The sequence below is a fragment of the Mobula hypostoma genome, chromosome 7, assembly GCF_963921235.1.
Source record: "Mobula hypostoma chromosome 7, sMobHyp1.1, whole genome shotgun sequence".
NCBI lineage: Eukaryota > Metazoa > Chordata > Chondrichthyes > Myliobatiformes > Myliobatidae > Mobula > Mobula hypostoma.
In genome coordinates, this window is record NC_086103.1 from 51,101,533 (window position 1) to 51,115,743 (window position 14,211).

At 37.9% G+C, this 14,211-nt stretch overlaps 1 protein-coding gene across 5 annotated transcripts in view; it reads left to right on the forward strand.

Moving 5' to 3' along the window:
* LOC134349314 (uncharacterized) overlaps positions 1–14,211 on the forward strand; it is a 72,209-nt gene that overhangs the window by 2,272 nt on the left and 55,726 nt on the right. For 2 of the 5 annotated variants that reach the window (XR_010018641.1, XR_010018640.1), the window contains exon 2: positions 4,891–4,989. The exons of 1 other annotated variant lie outside the window; for it this stretch is intronic. Coding sequence is in view for 2 of the 4 variants with exons in the window: in XM_063053421.1 (XP_062909491.1) it covers positions 5,032–10,851 (5,820 nt within the window). In the remaining 2 variants the exon portion in view is untranslated. Of the gene's footprint in view, positions 1–4,890; positions 11,180–14,211 lie in introns of those variants that run through there. 2 more of the 5 variants (XM_063053421.1, XM_063053420.1) reach the window with 1 other exon arrangement.

Sequence of the window (14,211 nt, forward strand, 5' to 3'; positions counted from 1 at the left end):
CATCTGCTGCCCTGCCAGAAGAAAAAATGCCTCCTAGACGGTGGCAACCAAACTCAATTCTGACAGTACCTCATAAAGTGGCATCTCAGTGCACTGTATGTTTATGGTATTCTGCTGCTGTAGCCCATCCACCTCAAGGTTCAATGTGTTGTGCATCAGAGATGCTCTTCTGCACACCACTGTTGTAATGGGTGGTTACTTGAGTTACTGTCACCTTGAACCAGTTTTGGCCATTCTCCTCTGACCTGTCTCATTAACAAGGCATTTTTTGCCCTCAGAATTGCCATTCACCGGATTTTTTTGCACTATTCTCTGCAAACTCTAGAGATTTGTGTGTGAAAATCCCAGGAGATCAGCACTTTCTGAGATACTCAAACCACCCCATCTGGCACCAAAAGTCAGTCCAAAGTCAAAATTTCTTCCCCTTTCTAATGTTTGGTCTGAACAACAACTGAACCGCCTGACCACGTCTTTATGATTTTATGCATTGTGTTGCTGCCACATGATAGGCTGATCCGATATTTGCATTAACGAGTAGGTGTACAGGTATACCTAATAAAGTGGCCACTGAGTATATTCACATTTTTAAAGGCCTTTACAGATGAATACACTGAAAGACAATTTTAGTGACAGTGGTTTTTTTTGCATTGTTGGAATGACAGATGTTTATTCCTAATATTAAATGCTCTTGAAAAGATGGTGCCATCTTCCAGAAACACTAAGGCATCTGGTGGATTAGATACTACTATTTTCTTGGGTTAAGGATTCTGGGATTTAAATTGAGGGCAATCTGCTCAGAAGTGCTAGTGGTGTTCCCATGCACTTTCTGTCCTTGTTTCTTCAACTGGCAGTTATCATAGGTTTGGGAGAAGTGATCAAATGAGTCCTGGTGAGTTACCACAATGGATTTTGTGGATGATATAAACAGCAGCACCAAGTGCCAGTGATGGATAGAATGAATGTTTAGAATTATGGCTGGGTTGTCAATCAGGCTGGCTGCTCCAGCTAGCTGATTTTGTGCTGGTTACTCACACAGGCCAATGAGAAGTATTCAACACACTGACTTTTTACTTGTAGATTTTGGAGAGGCTTTGGGTTGTCTGGAGGAAAATCACTCATCAACGATATCCAGCCTCTGAACCACTTGTGTGGCTGTCCAGTTTCTGGTCAGCATTGATTCCTTAGCATGTTACTTGTGGGAAGATGCAAATGTTGTTGAATGTCGAGATCAGCTCTTTCTTGTTGCAGGTGTTCATTGTTCATCAGTTATATGGTGCAATTATTAATTAAAATATCCATTTATGCCTGAACATTGTCTAGTCCTAACTGCATGTAAGTCAAGGCTAATTCAGTATTTCAAGAACTGTGAATGAAACTGAACATCAGCAAATATCCCCACTTCTGACCTTCTGATAAAAGGAGGGCAACTAAAGAATCAGATGAAACTGTTGGACCAAGGATGTTGCCCTAATAAACTCTTAAAACAGTATCTGTAACTCATATGATTTATCTCTAACAACTGCAACCGTTATTCATTCTGCAAAATGTGACTCCAGTTGGTGGAATATTTTAGTTCTCTACAACTGACGTAATTTTAATAAGGGTTCTTATTGTCATTCCTGCAGCACTGGCTTGATATCAATGGTGTTCACTTTTGCTAATTAATCCATATAGCTAATTTTTGAACCAAGTCTGTGATGAGGCCTAGAGACTAATGACCCCAGCAAAACCTACACTGATCATTAATGAAGAAGTTATTGATGATGAATTGTTATTTGAAAGCTCTTTCTTCATCAGCTTATATGTTGATGATTGGAATAGATGGATTAAACTAGTCCTTTTTACAGACAGATCATACCTGGGCATTCTTCCACATTCATCTTCAAATAAATGCCCATGTAGTAACTGTATGAAGAACATAAGAAATAGAAGCTGGAGTAGCTCATTCAGACGCTTGTGGTTGTCCTATCTTTTATTAGAATCATGGGTGTTATTTTAGCTCAGTAATACTTTATTTTGTTAACCCTTGATGAGTCTTCCAAACCCATCTTGAATATGCTCCACAAATATACTGAGGCAACACTGCTCTCTAAATGGAAATAAAAGCATCTCATCTCTGGCCTAAATAGATAACCCCTTTTTTAATGTTATGACTCCTGATTATACACTCCCTAGTCAGAGAAAACACTAACACTGCAAGAACGCTGTCAAAATCTGTTAGAATTTCTATCTAGATTGTTTGCATTGAGGCATGGCTAATTTTAAGACAAGTTTAAAGTAAATTTACTATCAAAGTATATATATATATATATATATATATGTATGTATGTATATATATCACCTTATACAACACTGAGATTCATTTTCTTGGGGACATACTCAATAAATCTATAGAATAATAACTATAACAGATAATAAATAAATAAACAATAAATATCAAGAACATGAGATTAAGAGTGCTTGAAAGTGAGTCCATTGATTGTGGGAAAGTTTCAATGATAGGGCAAGTGAAGTGGAGTGAAGATATCCCCTTTGGTTTTGGAGCCTGATGGTTGAGGGGTAGTGACTGTTCCTGGATCTGGTGGTGTGGCTCCTGATGCTCCTGTATCCTGATGACAGCAGTGAGAAGAGAACATGTCCTGGGTGGTGGGCATTCCTGCAACAGTGTTTCATGTCAATGTGGTCAATGTTTGGGAGGTCTTTACCCTCGATGGATTGTATTGCATGCATTACTTTTTGTAGCATTTTCCATTCAAGGGCATCGGAGCTTTCATACCAGGCCAGTCAATATTCTCTCCACTACACATCTATAGAGTTTTGTTAAAGTTTCAGATGACACGTCAAATATCCACAAACCTCTAAGGAAGTAGAGGAGCTACCTTGCTTTCTTCTTAATTGCACTTGTGTGCAAGGCCGAGGACTGGTCCACCAAAGTATAACACCAAGGAATCTATCTTTGTTCCTCCAATGAAGACTGGTCCATGGACCTCTGATTTCTTTCTCCTGAAGTCAATAATCAGCTACTCGGTTTTGCTGACATTGAGTAAGAGGTTGTTGTTATGGTACCACTCAGCCAGATTTTCAATCTCCCTCCTATACTGTATACTGATTTGTTACCACCTTTGACATGGCCTATGACAGTGATGTCATCAGAAAACTTGAATATTGGCATTGGAACTATGCTTAGGCACACACTTGTTAGTTTCCAGTAACAAAGCTGGGCTTTGAGGCCTTGTTATCCTTGCTGTATCCAATGTCTTCAGTTACTTGGCAGCATGAGGAATGAACAAAGCTGGTTGAATACTGTCTTCTCTGGTGCCACGTCAGGCAGCATCAAAATGGATATTTGATGTTTCAGGTCACCATCCAAAACATTAACTGTCGATTTCCTTCCACAGATACCAGCATAACTGAATCTGTCCAGAAACAAATTTTCAGCATTGTATAGCTGCCAATGTCACAAAACTATAGGATACTTACAGTGGAAAAGCTGTTTTGATTAATGACTGGCATTAACTTGCTCAAAAATGTGTTAATGCCAAATACTACACATTACCAGTTTACTGGGAATTGTGTAGATGTATAGTTAGGTCTCGATTTGAATCCATGTTCAGTTTTAAAACAGATTTTTGGTTAGTGTTGATCACTAAGCATCTTACCTTACTTCATCAACAATAATTTGATACCTTTCCACAAAACCACACGATAAATAAAATAATAATTAGAGCATTCAGCCCATTGAATTTGCTCTGCCATTCCATCATGGCTGATTTCTTTAGGCAAGTTGCTGGAGGAACTCAGCGAGTCAGGCAAGAAATAAAACTTTCATCAAGAGTGGAAGGAGAAAGATAGAGACCAGAATCAAAAGGTGGCTTGTGGTGGGGCTAAGGAGTGGGAGGAGCATGAGCTGACGGGTGATAGATGAGTCCACATGGGGAAGGTAGATAGGTAGCTGGGGGTGGGGTTAAGTGGGAATGATGTGAAAAGCTGGGAAGTGAAGGGTGATAAAGGCAAAGGGCTGAAGAAGACAGAATCTGCAAGGAGAGGACAGTGGGCCATGAAATAAAGGGGAGGTGGGGAACCAGAAGGAAGAGGGTACGGGGTGATGGGCAGGGAGGGAATAAAAAAGGGATAACGAGGCCAAAGGGATAAGGAAAATCAAAGCTTCTCACATTTCTCCTTCTTACTTCTCAGCTACCTATCATTCCCCTCTCAACTAGATTCACCTATCACCTGCCAGATCATTATCCTCCCCCTCCCTAGCCTTTTATTCTAGCTTGTGCCCTTTCTTCCCCCAGTTTGACAAAGGGAATCAGCCAGATACGTCAACTGTTCATTTCCCTCCAGAGACGCCACATGACCTGATGAGTTCCTCCAGCGTTCCTTTCTGTGTTGCTCCAGATTTCCATTATCTGCAGCGTTTCTTGTGCCGCCCTGAAGTATTTTAACTCTATTCTCCCGAGTTCTCTGCATAACTCTTCACCCTTTTACCAATCAAGAACTTATCAATGTCAGTCTTAACACTCAAAGGCTTGTGGCAATGAATTCCACAGATTCACTTATCACCTGGCTGACAAAATTCCTTCTCATCTCAGTCTTAAAGGGATGTACCTTTATTCTGAAGCTGTGCTGTCAGATCTTAGACACTCCTAATAATGAAAATATGCTTTCCATATCTTTTCAGTATTTGATAGATTTCAATGAGATTCTAAATTATGTTTTGTACCAGGCTTTCATGCAATAAAATTCATTATCCAAACCATATATATTCTAAGCCCCTTACAATTTTCATTTACATGTATTGCATTTTATATTTATACTTATGTAATGTGTTAACTGCAGTTTTGCTAAATTTCAAGTTTACTTTAAGTATTTATGTTCTTTTTCCAGAACTAGAATGAGAAAGAAATTAATGAAGAACTCAAGCAACATCCAGTGTTACAGCTGATAAATCATCATTTATCTGGCAAAATTGTCTATGAAAATAAGGTTAGAGATTGTCTCAATTACAAACTTAACAGTGCTGGTAAAATGAATTCTTTGGATCAAACATTTCTATTTGAGAAAATTCCCAAAGAAAACAACAAAAGAAAAGAATTTGACAATGGTGCAAACTTTGTCTCTGAAATATGGTTCAAAAATCTCTCTAGTAGCTCAAATACAGACTCAAATTTTATTTCAGAAAACAAAGTTGAGCGTACAGAGACTGATAATCAAGTTTTAGCAGAGAATTATGGCCAGCACAAAGTAAATACTGGTCTCTTTGGGATTCCTGCTAGTACTGATCGGCTTTCTGAACTTGGCAACTTCACATCCACAGTAAAATCATCCACTGAATCACTTTTGTTTTTCAAGGCCAATGATACTCTTAGTGATTCCCCTGGCTCTTATCACACCGCTGTGTGCTCCGATGTTCCAGAAAATCTTAGTGACTGTAGTGGACCATATGAGGATATTGAAGAACTTGCTTCTGACCATAATGAAAGTCAAGATGCTTCAGAAAGAGGTGTGTTGCAGGGCTTTGCTGACTCACAGAAAGAACAAAGTAATGACTGGTTAAATAGTTCTGAAATTGAGACCAGTTTAATGGTTTCCTCACTAGCACCTCACTTTAACTGCTGGGAAGAGCAAGAACAAAGATTTATGAATAAACATGAGATGAAATTGAGTGAACTAAATGTCAGGAGGGAACTAACTAGTGAGAATATGTCCTCTGGGTTACATGGTAGGAATGTGCCTGATGTTAACTCTGATTGCAAAATGGATGTGAGATTAACCCTAAAAACTGCTGATGAGAAGAATTCCTTTGGGAATGAAATCACATCTAGTCCCCAGGAAGAAAGGAAGGTTTGCGGTAGTGATATGGTAGATAATGATACTTTGTTAACTGCAAAGAGCAATTCAAATGCCCAAGGAGTGGACAACAAATCGACTAAATGTGATCTAACAGAGACAAGCACTAATCGAAAGGACTGTAGCCGAAATGGAGACCAACAGGTTCATTTGTCAATCACGGCTCAAAATAGCAAAGCTGCAATGAGAAGTAATGGAGTGCAGCTGTTGCAAAAACAGGAGCCTGAAGCAAATATACATGAATGTCCAGGCTGTTATCTACATCTTGGCTTAAATGAACATGATGAAATGTCTCAAAAAGATGAGTCTGAAAATGGTTCAAAAAATGATTCATGTATTAATGGTAAAAGAAACCATGCTGATAGTGTGAGTGAAACGTCTAGTTTTGCAAGCGAGCTCGATGAGACAGATTATGAGGTTCGTAAGTTAACTGCTCTGGCTTTTCGAAGTTTGTCCTGTCCGAATGATAATTATTTTCACATCTATAATTCTGGGGGGTTCTTTGATTTTTCACCGTCTTTGTCAGAAGACTGCTACTATACAAACAGGGTGTCGGCTTGCAGTGAGCCAGATGGCATGGGTGCAGCTGATATAACAGAGCAGTGTCCAGATTTCAGTTATAGAGTCTGTGCTTTATATGACGATGCTGAAGAAAGTAAGATGTTACTTAGTGATTCATCTGACAGAATACAGTTTGAGTGTGTTGATGTAGCTGTGGAATCTCAAGACAAAGAAGGCAGAGCAAGTAGAACTGTCCCAAAACGTCAAATTGAACTTAGGAAACCACAGAGAAGTGAATTAAAAGTCTTTACATCAAAAGATACTGTTCACTCCTCTGCTTATTTTGATCCTGCAATTGAGATGGGGAATAGTGAAGAAACTTTGGAATGTTTGCAATTCAGTGAAAGTGCACCTTACGCAGAAAACACAATTAACACAAATGCCGAAAATAAAATTGGAAATAACAAGCTGCCACAGCAGGCAATATACGCAGATGGACAATCACCAAAAAACAAATTTGCATCCTGCCTTTTAACAAATGTTATATCCAAAAAAATGCAGCGTGAGCAAGATCTCATGATAGATCAGGAATTTTGTAATCTTCCACATGTCTCAATCATTCCAGCCACAACCTTTGAGAAAAAGGAAGATTTTGCTCTTTCTCCAATTGCTTTCCAACAGATGATGCATGAAACTTCTGCTTCAAAATCAGAATCCAGTAACTCTTTAGATTTTGTTCAAGATAATTTAAGAATAAGTGCTTGTGAACTAAATGATGATAATACTGAGGAAAATGGAAACTTGGATCAAAAGCGCAGTCACAGTTCTTTACAGTGTGAGGGTGCTTTAATTTTGTCCGCACAGAACAATAAAACTCCTCCCAATTGCCGCAGAACCAATGTACTTAAGAAATGGAGAGAAGGTAATATAGACAGCCAGACAGAAGCAGATGCTGAAAGAACTCTGGAACTGAGTACTGCAAAATCATGCACCACATTTAATGATCTTAGCATCAATGCAGCTTGGAAAGAGAATAACCTGAGTGCACCATGCATGTCAGTAGATAAATGTGCACGTGTGAGTTCACAAAGTACTGAACAAAATCCAGATTTAAATGACAGTGTGCGATGTGAGGTGGCACCATATGAAGATAAAACTGATGACACTCAGTTAAATAACTATTCATACAAAACCAATGCTTCAAGTGATATTCTTGCACCCACATCACGAAAAATGCTATACAATTCCAGAAAAGCAAATGTTAAAAGATCTATCTCACATGGTAACCCAAGGCCAGCTCGTCTCACACCAGATTTCAGTTTTGCTGATCTTGACCTCAAGAATCGAATGCCTCCTGTTTTATTACGATTCAAATCTGCCAAAACTAAACTTTCACAGTATGATATTAAGGACAACATATTTATAAAAAATAAAACAAAATTCCCTACTTATGTCAGGGATGTGAAAAAACTCAGTCAAAATAATTATTTCAGATCACCATCCTGTGCCACTAAAGCTAAATGCGATGTATTAGAAGAGGTTGGTGACCCTTCCAGTACAAAGAAACAACTTCCAGCTACTCTACACAAAGCACCAGTGATTGACAACTCTTGTTCACCAATTTTTATTCAATGCCAGTCAGTAAGTAGAAAATCTGACATAGATGATAGCAACCATGTTGCAGCTGACAAGAAATGTTTGATCAGTTCGGAAAGTTCAGATACATCAAGGTTATTTTCCTCTGACTTCAAATTGCCTATTCCATGTAAGAAACAAGATAATAAGGTAACTTCTGCTGAAAGAATATGTAAAGATGATGCTACAAAAGACAACGAAAATCGCATAGCTGAACCCTTGAATAATTTAACTAATGTGCTAACACCTGAAAGGAAAATGCAAGTCATACCAATTTCAAATAATAAAGAATTTCAATCACCACTTACGAAAGTCCAGGTTGAAGAGGAAACCCCAAAAATCAGTTCAGCCAATTTTTTGTTAAATAATAAAATTACTGCACCAAGGGAAAGTAAACAACAAAATGATTTCCAGGCAGCACTGGAAACACTCAAAGTACATCCATCAAGTTCCGGTTCAACATTTGAAGATACTGTCTACTCATTGACCAATAAAGAGACTAATCAAGAAATCCAGTGTGAGTTAGAAAACAAGAATTCTAATTCAAATGAGGAAGATATCCAAATGGAACGCTATAAAGATGAACATGGATGGATTCCAGAAAGAATACGAAGTCACAAAGAGGAAAAGGGTATTCACACTAAATTGGAAATACAGGATCACCCACTAGGGGTTATTTGTTATAATAATGAGCAAGTTGATCTATCAAATGGAAAAAATGATCCTCAAGATGGTAGTCAAGTTTGTTTGGAGAGCCATAATACACTCTTCAGTAATTCAACTAGCAGCAACAAAAGCATAGAAAAGTCATACTGGAAAGGTGATCCTAATGATTATATTAATAATGGCTTGCAGCATCCAAATGAATGTTTGAAGAAATCAACTTCCAATGATAAAGAAACTCAAACACCTACAAGAAAAAGTAAACTGAAGAAAGAACTTAAATTTAAATTAGAGAATGAAAACAAAATGTTGGAAAATTTAACATCAAACAATGAATGCCTTGAACTTCAAGTCAATTCAAATGAGCACAATAAACTCTTTGAAATTTCTGCTTTTAATGGAGAAAGAAACGAATTGTTATCTGATGATGTTGAAGATCAGGTAGCCCCTGAAGCAGATGACCGGAGTGAAATGGCTTTCGAAAGCAAAGGTAGTAAAAGTGCAAGTGATATGCAAAGTGGGTTGCCAAATGAAACAGATTGTCCACCTAATTCCAGTTCAAACATCACAGGAATGCAATCATCATCTGTTAAAAATAACCTTAAAGAAGGGATTGATTATGGAGTAGAAAATCAAAGCAAGTTGCAAAATCACATCACAAACATCAAGTTACAAGAAATTAAAGATAAGAGCAACCATTTTAAAACTGAGTCTACCAGCTCTCAAAGAACAGATGATAAAGTACCGACAGCCGAAGACGACGGATTGACAGTAATTAGTGAATCACAATTGAACAAAGTTAGCAATAACATTTTGACGGTTTCAGAGAAAGAAAAACAAGGTCTTGCTAAAGAATGTTCTAAGTCCAGTAATAGCAAAACTGCAGATGAACAACTTTCAACTTTGAAGGCCCAAATCCCAAATGAAATTAGTGTACCAGTTATATCCGCTTTAAAAACTGTTATTCCTTTGGAGTCATCTAGTTGTTCAGAGACTATAAAAAGATCAGCAGATGCATCATTTCAAGAAATTGAAGATCAAAATGTTTGTAATAAATTAGAATTTTCAGCTGCCATTCAGAAAATGGAAGTTAATACGCTGCTGGCACCACAGACTCCGTCATGTTTCACAAATTTGAATGTGAAGTCAATCATATCTAATAATTCTGTAGTTAACTCATCCAGCAATACAACTCAAGATCAAGAACAGCAACTGTCCTTAGAAATGGAAAAGTTGGGAATGAACAACACACGCGCTCAAGAAGATCCATCTACTACATCAGCCCCAATCAATTATCTTTCCATTCCTTCTGAAGAACACAAGCTATATGCATCACCTCAGCTACAAATGCCTGCTTCTCCACAATCTGTTATTCATAATGCAGACCATTATTCAACAAGAAATAGTTCTCACCATCAAAACTGGGAAACTATAGATTCTCATCAACAAGAGCAACAACCATTACATCACCAGTGCCTTGGAGATATCTTCACATTGGATAACACTCCACAGCATCCATTTTATACTTCTTCTCATGTGCCAAATCAAGCAGAACCTCAATTAGTTCATTTTACTTCAACCAGGAAAACTCCAGAAAAATGTTACAAAGTGCCTCAGTCACCTCAGTTGATGGATAATCCACGGCTCCCTTGCTTCCAGTATTCAGAAGCTCACAAGAAAGTGCTTATTGATCCAGAGACAGGAAAGCACTACTTTGTTGAAGCACCAATACAATCTCCACGTAAGATGCTGTTTGATCCAGAAACAGGTTGTTACATTGAAGTAATAATACCTCAACAACCATATGGTGGATTTTATCAGACACCATTCTCTCCGCATGTTTTATATCCAAATACCTTAAGGCCTTCGTATATACCCAGAATGCAATATTCTGATTTAATATCAACACCTCTCATTGCATATCCAGGTCTATCTCCTGGCTCTCCTGAAGCACAAACACAATCACAACCAAATAGCACTAATGCTTGTGCATCAGAAATGCAGCATCATATAAAGGATATGCCAAAAATTACATTAGCTGAAACTAATTACATGGAAAGTACATATTCCACTCCAATGAGTGCTTCTGTAAATCCTAATCCAACTCAGAGCTCTACACAAGTAAAATCCATCCATTCAGAATATTGTGCAGAAGTTAAAGATAACTCTAACGTCATGTTATCATCTCAGCAAATCTGAGGAGCGGACAATTTTGCCCATGACCAACCTAATGGGTTTTATTGAGGGAGCATTCTGCACCAAATGATGTTAAAAGGGCATGTGCCTGAAGTGCTAAATGTATGTTTTCTTTGCAGGTGCTGCCTGACCTGCGTGTTTTCTGTGTTTTTTAAATCAATATGCTTAATTAGAATTTATGAAATATTTTGTTATCAACTTTTCCTATAACAAATGCTGAACGTGAAAATTTTAACTAAATGAAAAGGTTATATTATACACATATTTTAGGATATCTGCCTACTGAAACAAACTATTTGTTCTTGATAATTAATGTAATTAAAAAGTATAACTGCTAAATAATGCTTATGCCTGACATATGCATTAGTGTGGAAACTAGGCTGAATTTTAGATCCATCCAGGCAAGTGGGTGGTGAAAATGATGCTTGGGTACTTGGTATTACATTATTCATGTATCGATAATAGCCACAGGTTTGAGCTATGTTGTTTCTACCTCAAGTAAATTACCTATCTTGGCCAGGTATGAGTCTCATCAACATTTAAAATTTGGGATCCATTATATTATTTGGCTAGTGATTGAATTTCAACTACTCATCATGTAAGTGACATCAGATATTGAGGTGGCTGCAGAAATGGTGAAATAGCTATTTTTGAGTGACTCAGGTGGAAAAACAGTAAAATAATTCTACACTAAAACAAACAAAATTTTAAAACAAAGGTAAAATTTGTGCTTTTCCTACACCTGAATTTTACCCTCCCCCATCACTGTGGTAAATGCACTCCTGTGGGATCTCAGTATGTTCCTTGGTAGTTCAGGCTTGGTGAGTTGCTTCCAGGCATCAGAGACATTTTCACATTTTACTCTTGTCGCAATCTGTTTAACATAAGGGTTATTACAAGGGATATCCTCATGGAGAACTTGGGCAACAAACACAAGTGGGAATACTGTTAACCTTTCTTCACTCAACCATTTCCCTGTTGAATGAGGTTAACCAAAATCAATAGTTTGGAATCACACCTAGCCTTTTGCTTGGCCACACTGCAAAGGGAACAGAAATTGAGTTTCTGACAGTTTTTTCTTCACATTTCTCAGTATTGATAGTTTTTTTTATTGAGGTAGCTTTTTATCATCAGCAATAATCTGAGAGGTGATTCATAATTCTTTACAAAATGTCACTAATTCCATTGAAACCAAGCTGACATTCTCTGTATAAAATGAAAACCTGTTTATGTCCAGAAATTTCTAGTAGTGTTTGAGTGGATTTAAAATTTGTTTGTCAACTCACTAGAACTGTTTAAGTACTTTTCATCTGTAGGCCTCCTTCTTACCATTATATTCAATCAAGGTTCAATTTTCTTAAAGTCCAAAGGAATGGAACAGGTTCAGCGTTTTCCATTGTATGGGACTATGTACAGTGGCGTACAAAAGTTTGGGCACCCCGGTCAAAATTTCTGTTACTGTGAATAGCTAAGAGAGTAAAAGATGACCTGATTTCCAACAGGCATAAAGTTAAAGATGACTCATTTCTTTAATATCTTAAGCAAGATTACTTTTTTATTTCCATCTTTTACAGTTTCAAAATAACAAAAAAGGAAAAGGGCCCAAAAGCAAAAGTTTGGGCACCCTGCATGGTCAGTACTTAGTAACACTCCCTTTGGCAAAAGTTCTATTCAAAAGGTTCAAAGGAACATCTAAACAAGCCTGATGCATTTTGGAAACAAGTCCTGTGGACTGATGACGTTAAAATAGAACTTTTTGGCTGCAATGAGCAAAGGTATGTTTGGAGAAAAAAGGGTGCAGAATTTCATGAAAAGAACCCCTCTCCAACTGTTAAGCACGGGGTGGATTGATCATGCTTTGGGCTTGTGTTGCAGCCAATGGCATGGGGAACATTTACTGGTGGAGGGAAGAATGAATTCAATTAAATACCAGCAAATTCTGGAAGCAAACATCACACCGTCTGTAAGAAAGCTGAAGATGAAAAGAGGATGGCTTCTACAAAAGAATAATGAATTCTAAACACACTTCAAAATCCACAATGGACTACCTCAAGAGGCGCAAGCTGAAGGTTTTGCCATGGCCCTCACAGTCCCCCGACCTAAACATCATCGAGAATCTGTGGATCAACCTCAAAAGAGCAGTGCATGCAAGACGGCCCAAGAATCTCACAGAACTAGAAGCATCTTGCAAGGAAGAATTGGCAAAAATCCCCCAAACAAGAATTGAAAGACTCTTAGCTGGCTACAGAAAGCATTTACAAGCTGTGATACTTGCCAAAGGGGGTGATACTAAATACTGACCATGCAGGGTGCCCAAACTTTTGCTTCGGGTCCTTTTCCTTTTTTGTTATTTTGAAACTGTAAAAGATGGAAATAAAAAAGTTTTCTTGCTTAAAGTATTAAAGAAATGTGTCATCTTTAACTTTATGCCTTTCAGAAATCAGTTCATCTTTTACTCGCTTAGCTATTCACAGTAACAGAAATTTTGACCAGGGGAGCCCAAACTTTTGCATGCCACTGTATATATATATATATATATATAGGCATTCGTTAGTCTCATGAGACCATGGACTGCCTCAGCCAATGCTCGAACTAGCGACCTTCAAATCACTAGATGAACGCCTTAACCACTTGGCCACACGCCAACACGTGTGGTTCTAGAATTGTATGGGATTAGAACATATAAAATAAGGGCTATTAGAGACACAGTCGATTATCCTGAAATTCAATACAAGCTGACCAAGCTGATAAAAGCAAAATCCTTTAGCAAGTGCCTTGATGACTATCAAACCAGGTATCCCCTCTCTTATGTGGGTGTTTAAAGGATATAATGCTTTTATTCCTGTTTTAGAACTCCTCTTAAATTGGATTGTAATGACTAGTGCAGTTCTGTGTATGCTCTGAACAACACTATTTTGTTTTTTTCTTGTCTTTAGACAACTTCCTGCTGAAGTCAGAGTATTCCCACTGCGCAGTCTTCCCAGGGGCAGCTGTCATTGAGTGATCAATACTCTCTTTCATTTTCATCCCTGTAGGCTCCTGTTAACCAGGCAAGAAATCTAAAATTAGACTCAACATTTCAGGACATATGGCAGGTGTGAGAAATTAATCCAAACCAAGCGGGGCCAGATGTCAGTTTAGGTAAGCTAGCTATGGGCCTCACTATCATTTTGAGTTAGATTTTAAGTGTTGGAAGCCTATTCCATTTGTAATGCGTAACTTAATGTGTGATACAGAAGTGAAAAACCAAACAAGTAAAATTTCAAGAAAAAACTTGCCATCAGCCTGACAAATGCACTGCTCATCAATTTGAGGGGCTGCTTATCCAGCAGTAACGATGTGCCTTTGTGCCTTCTGCTGGTT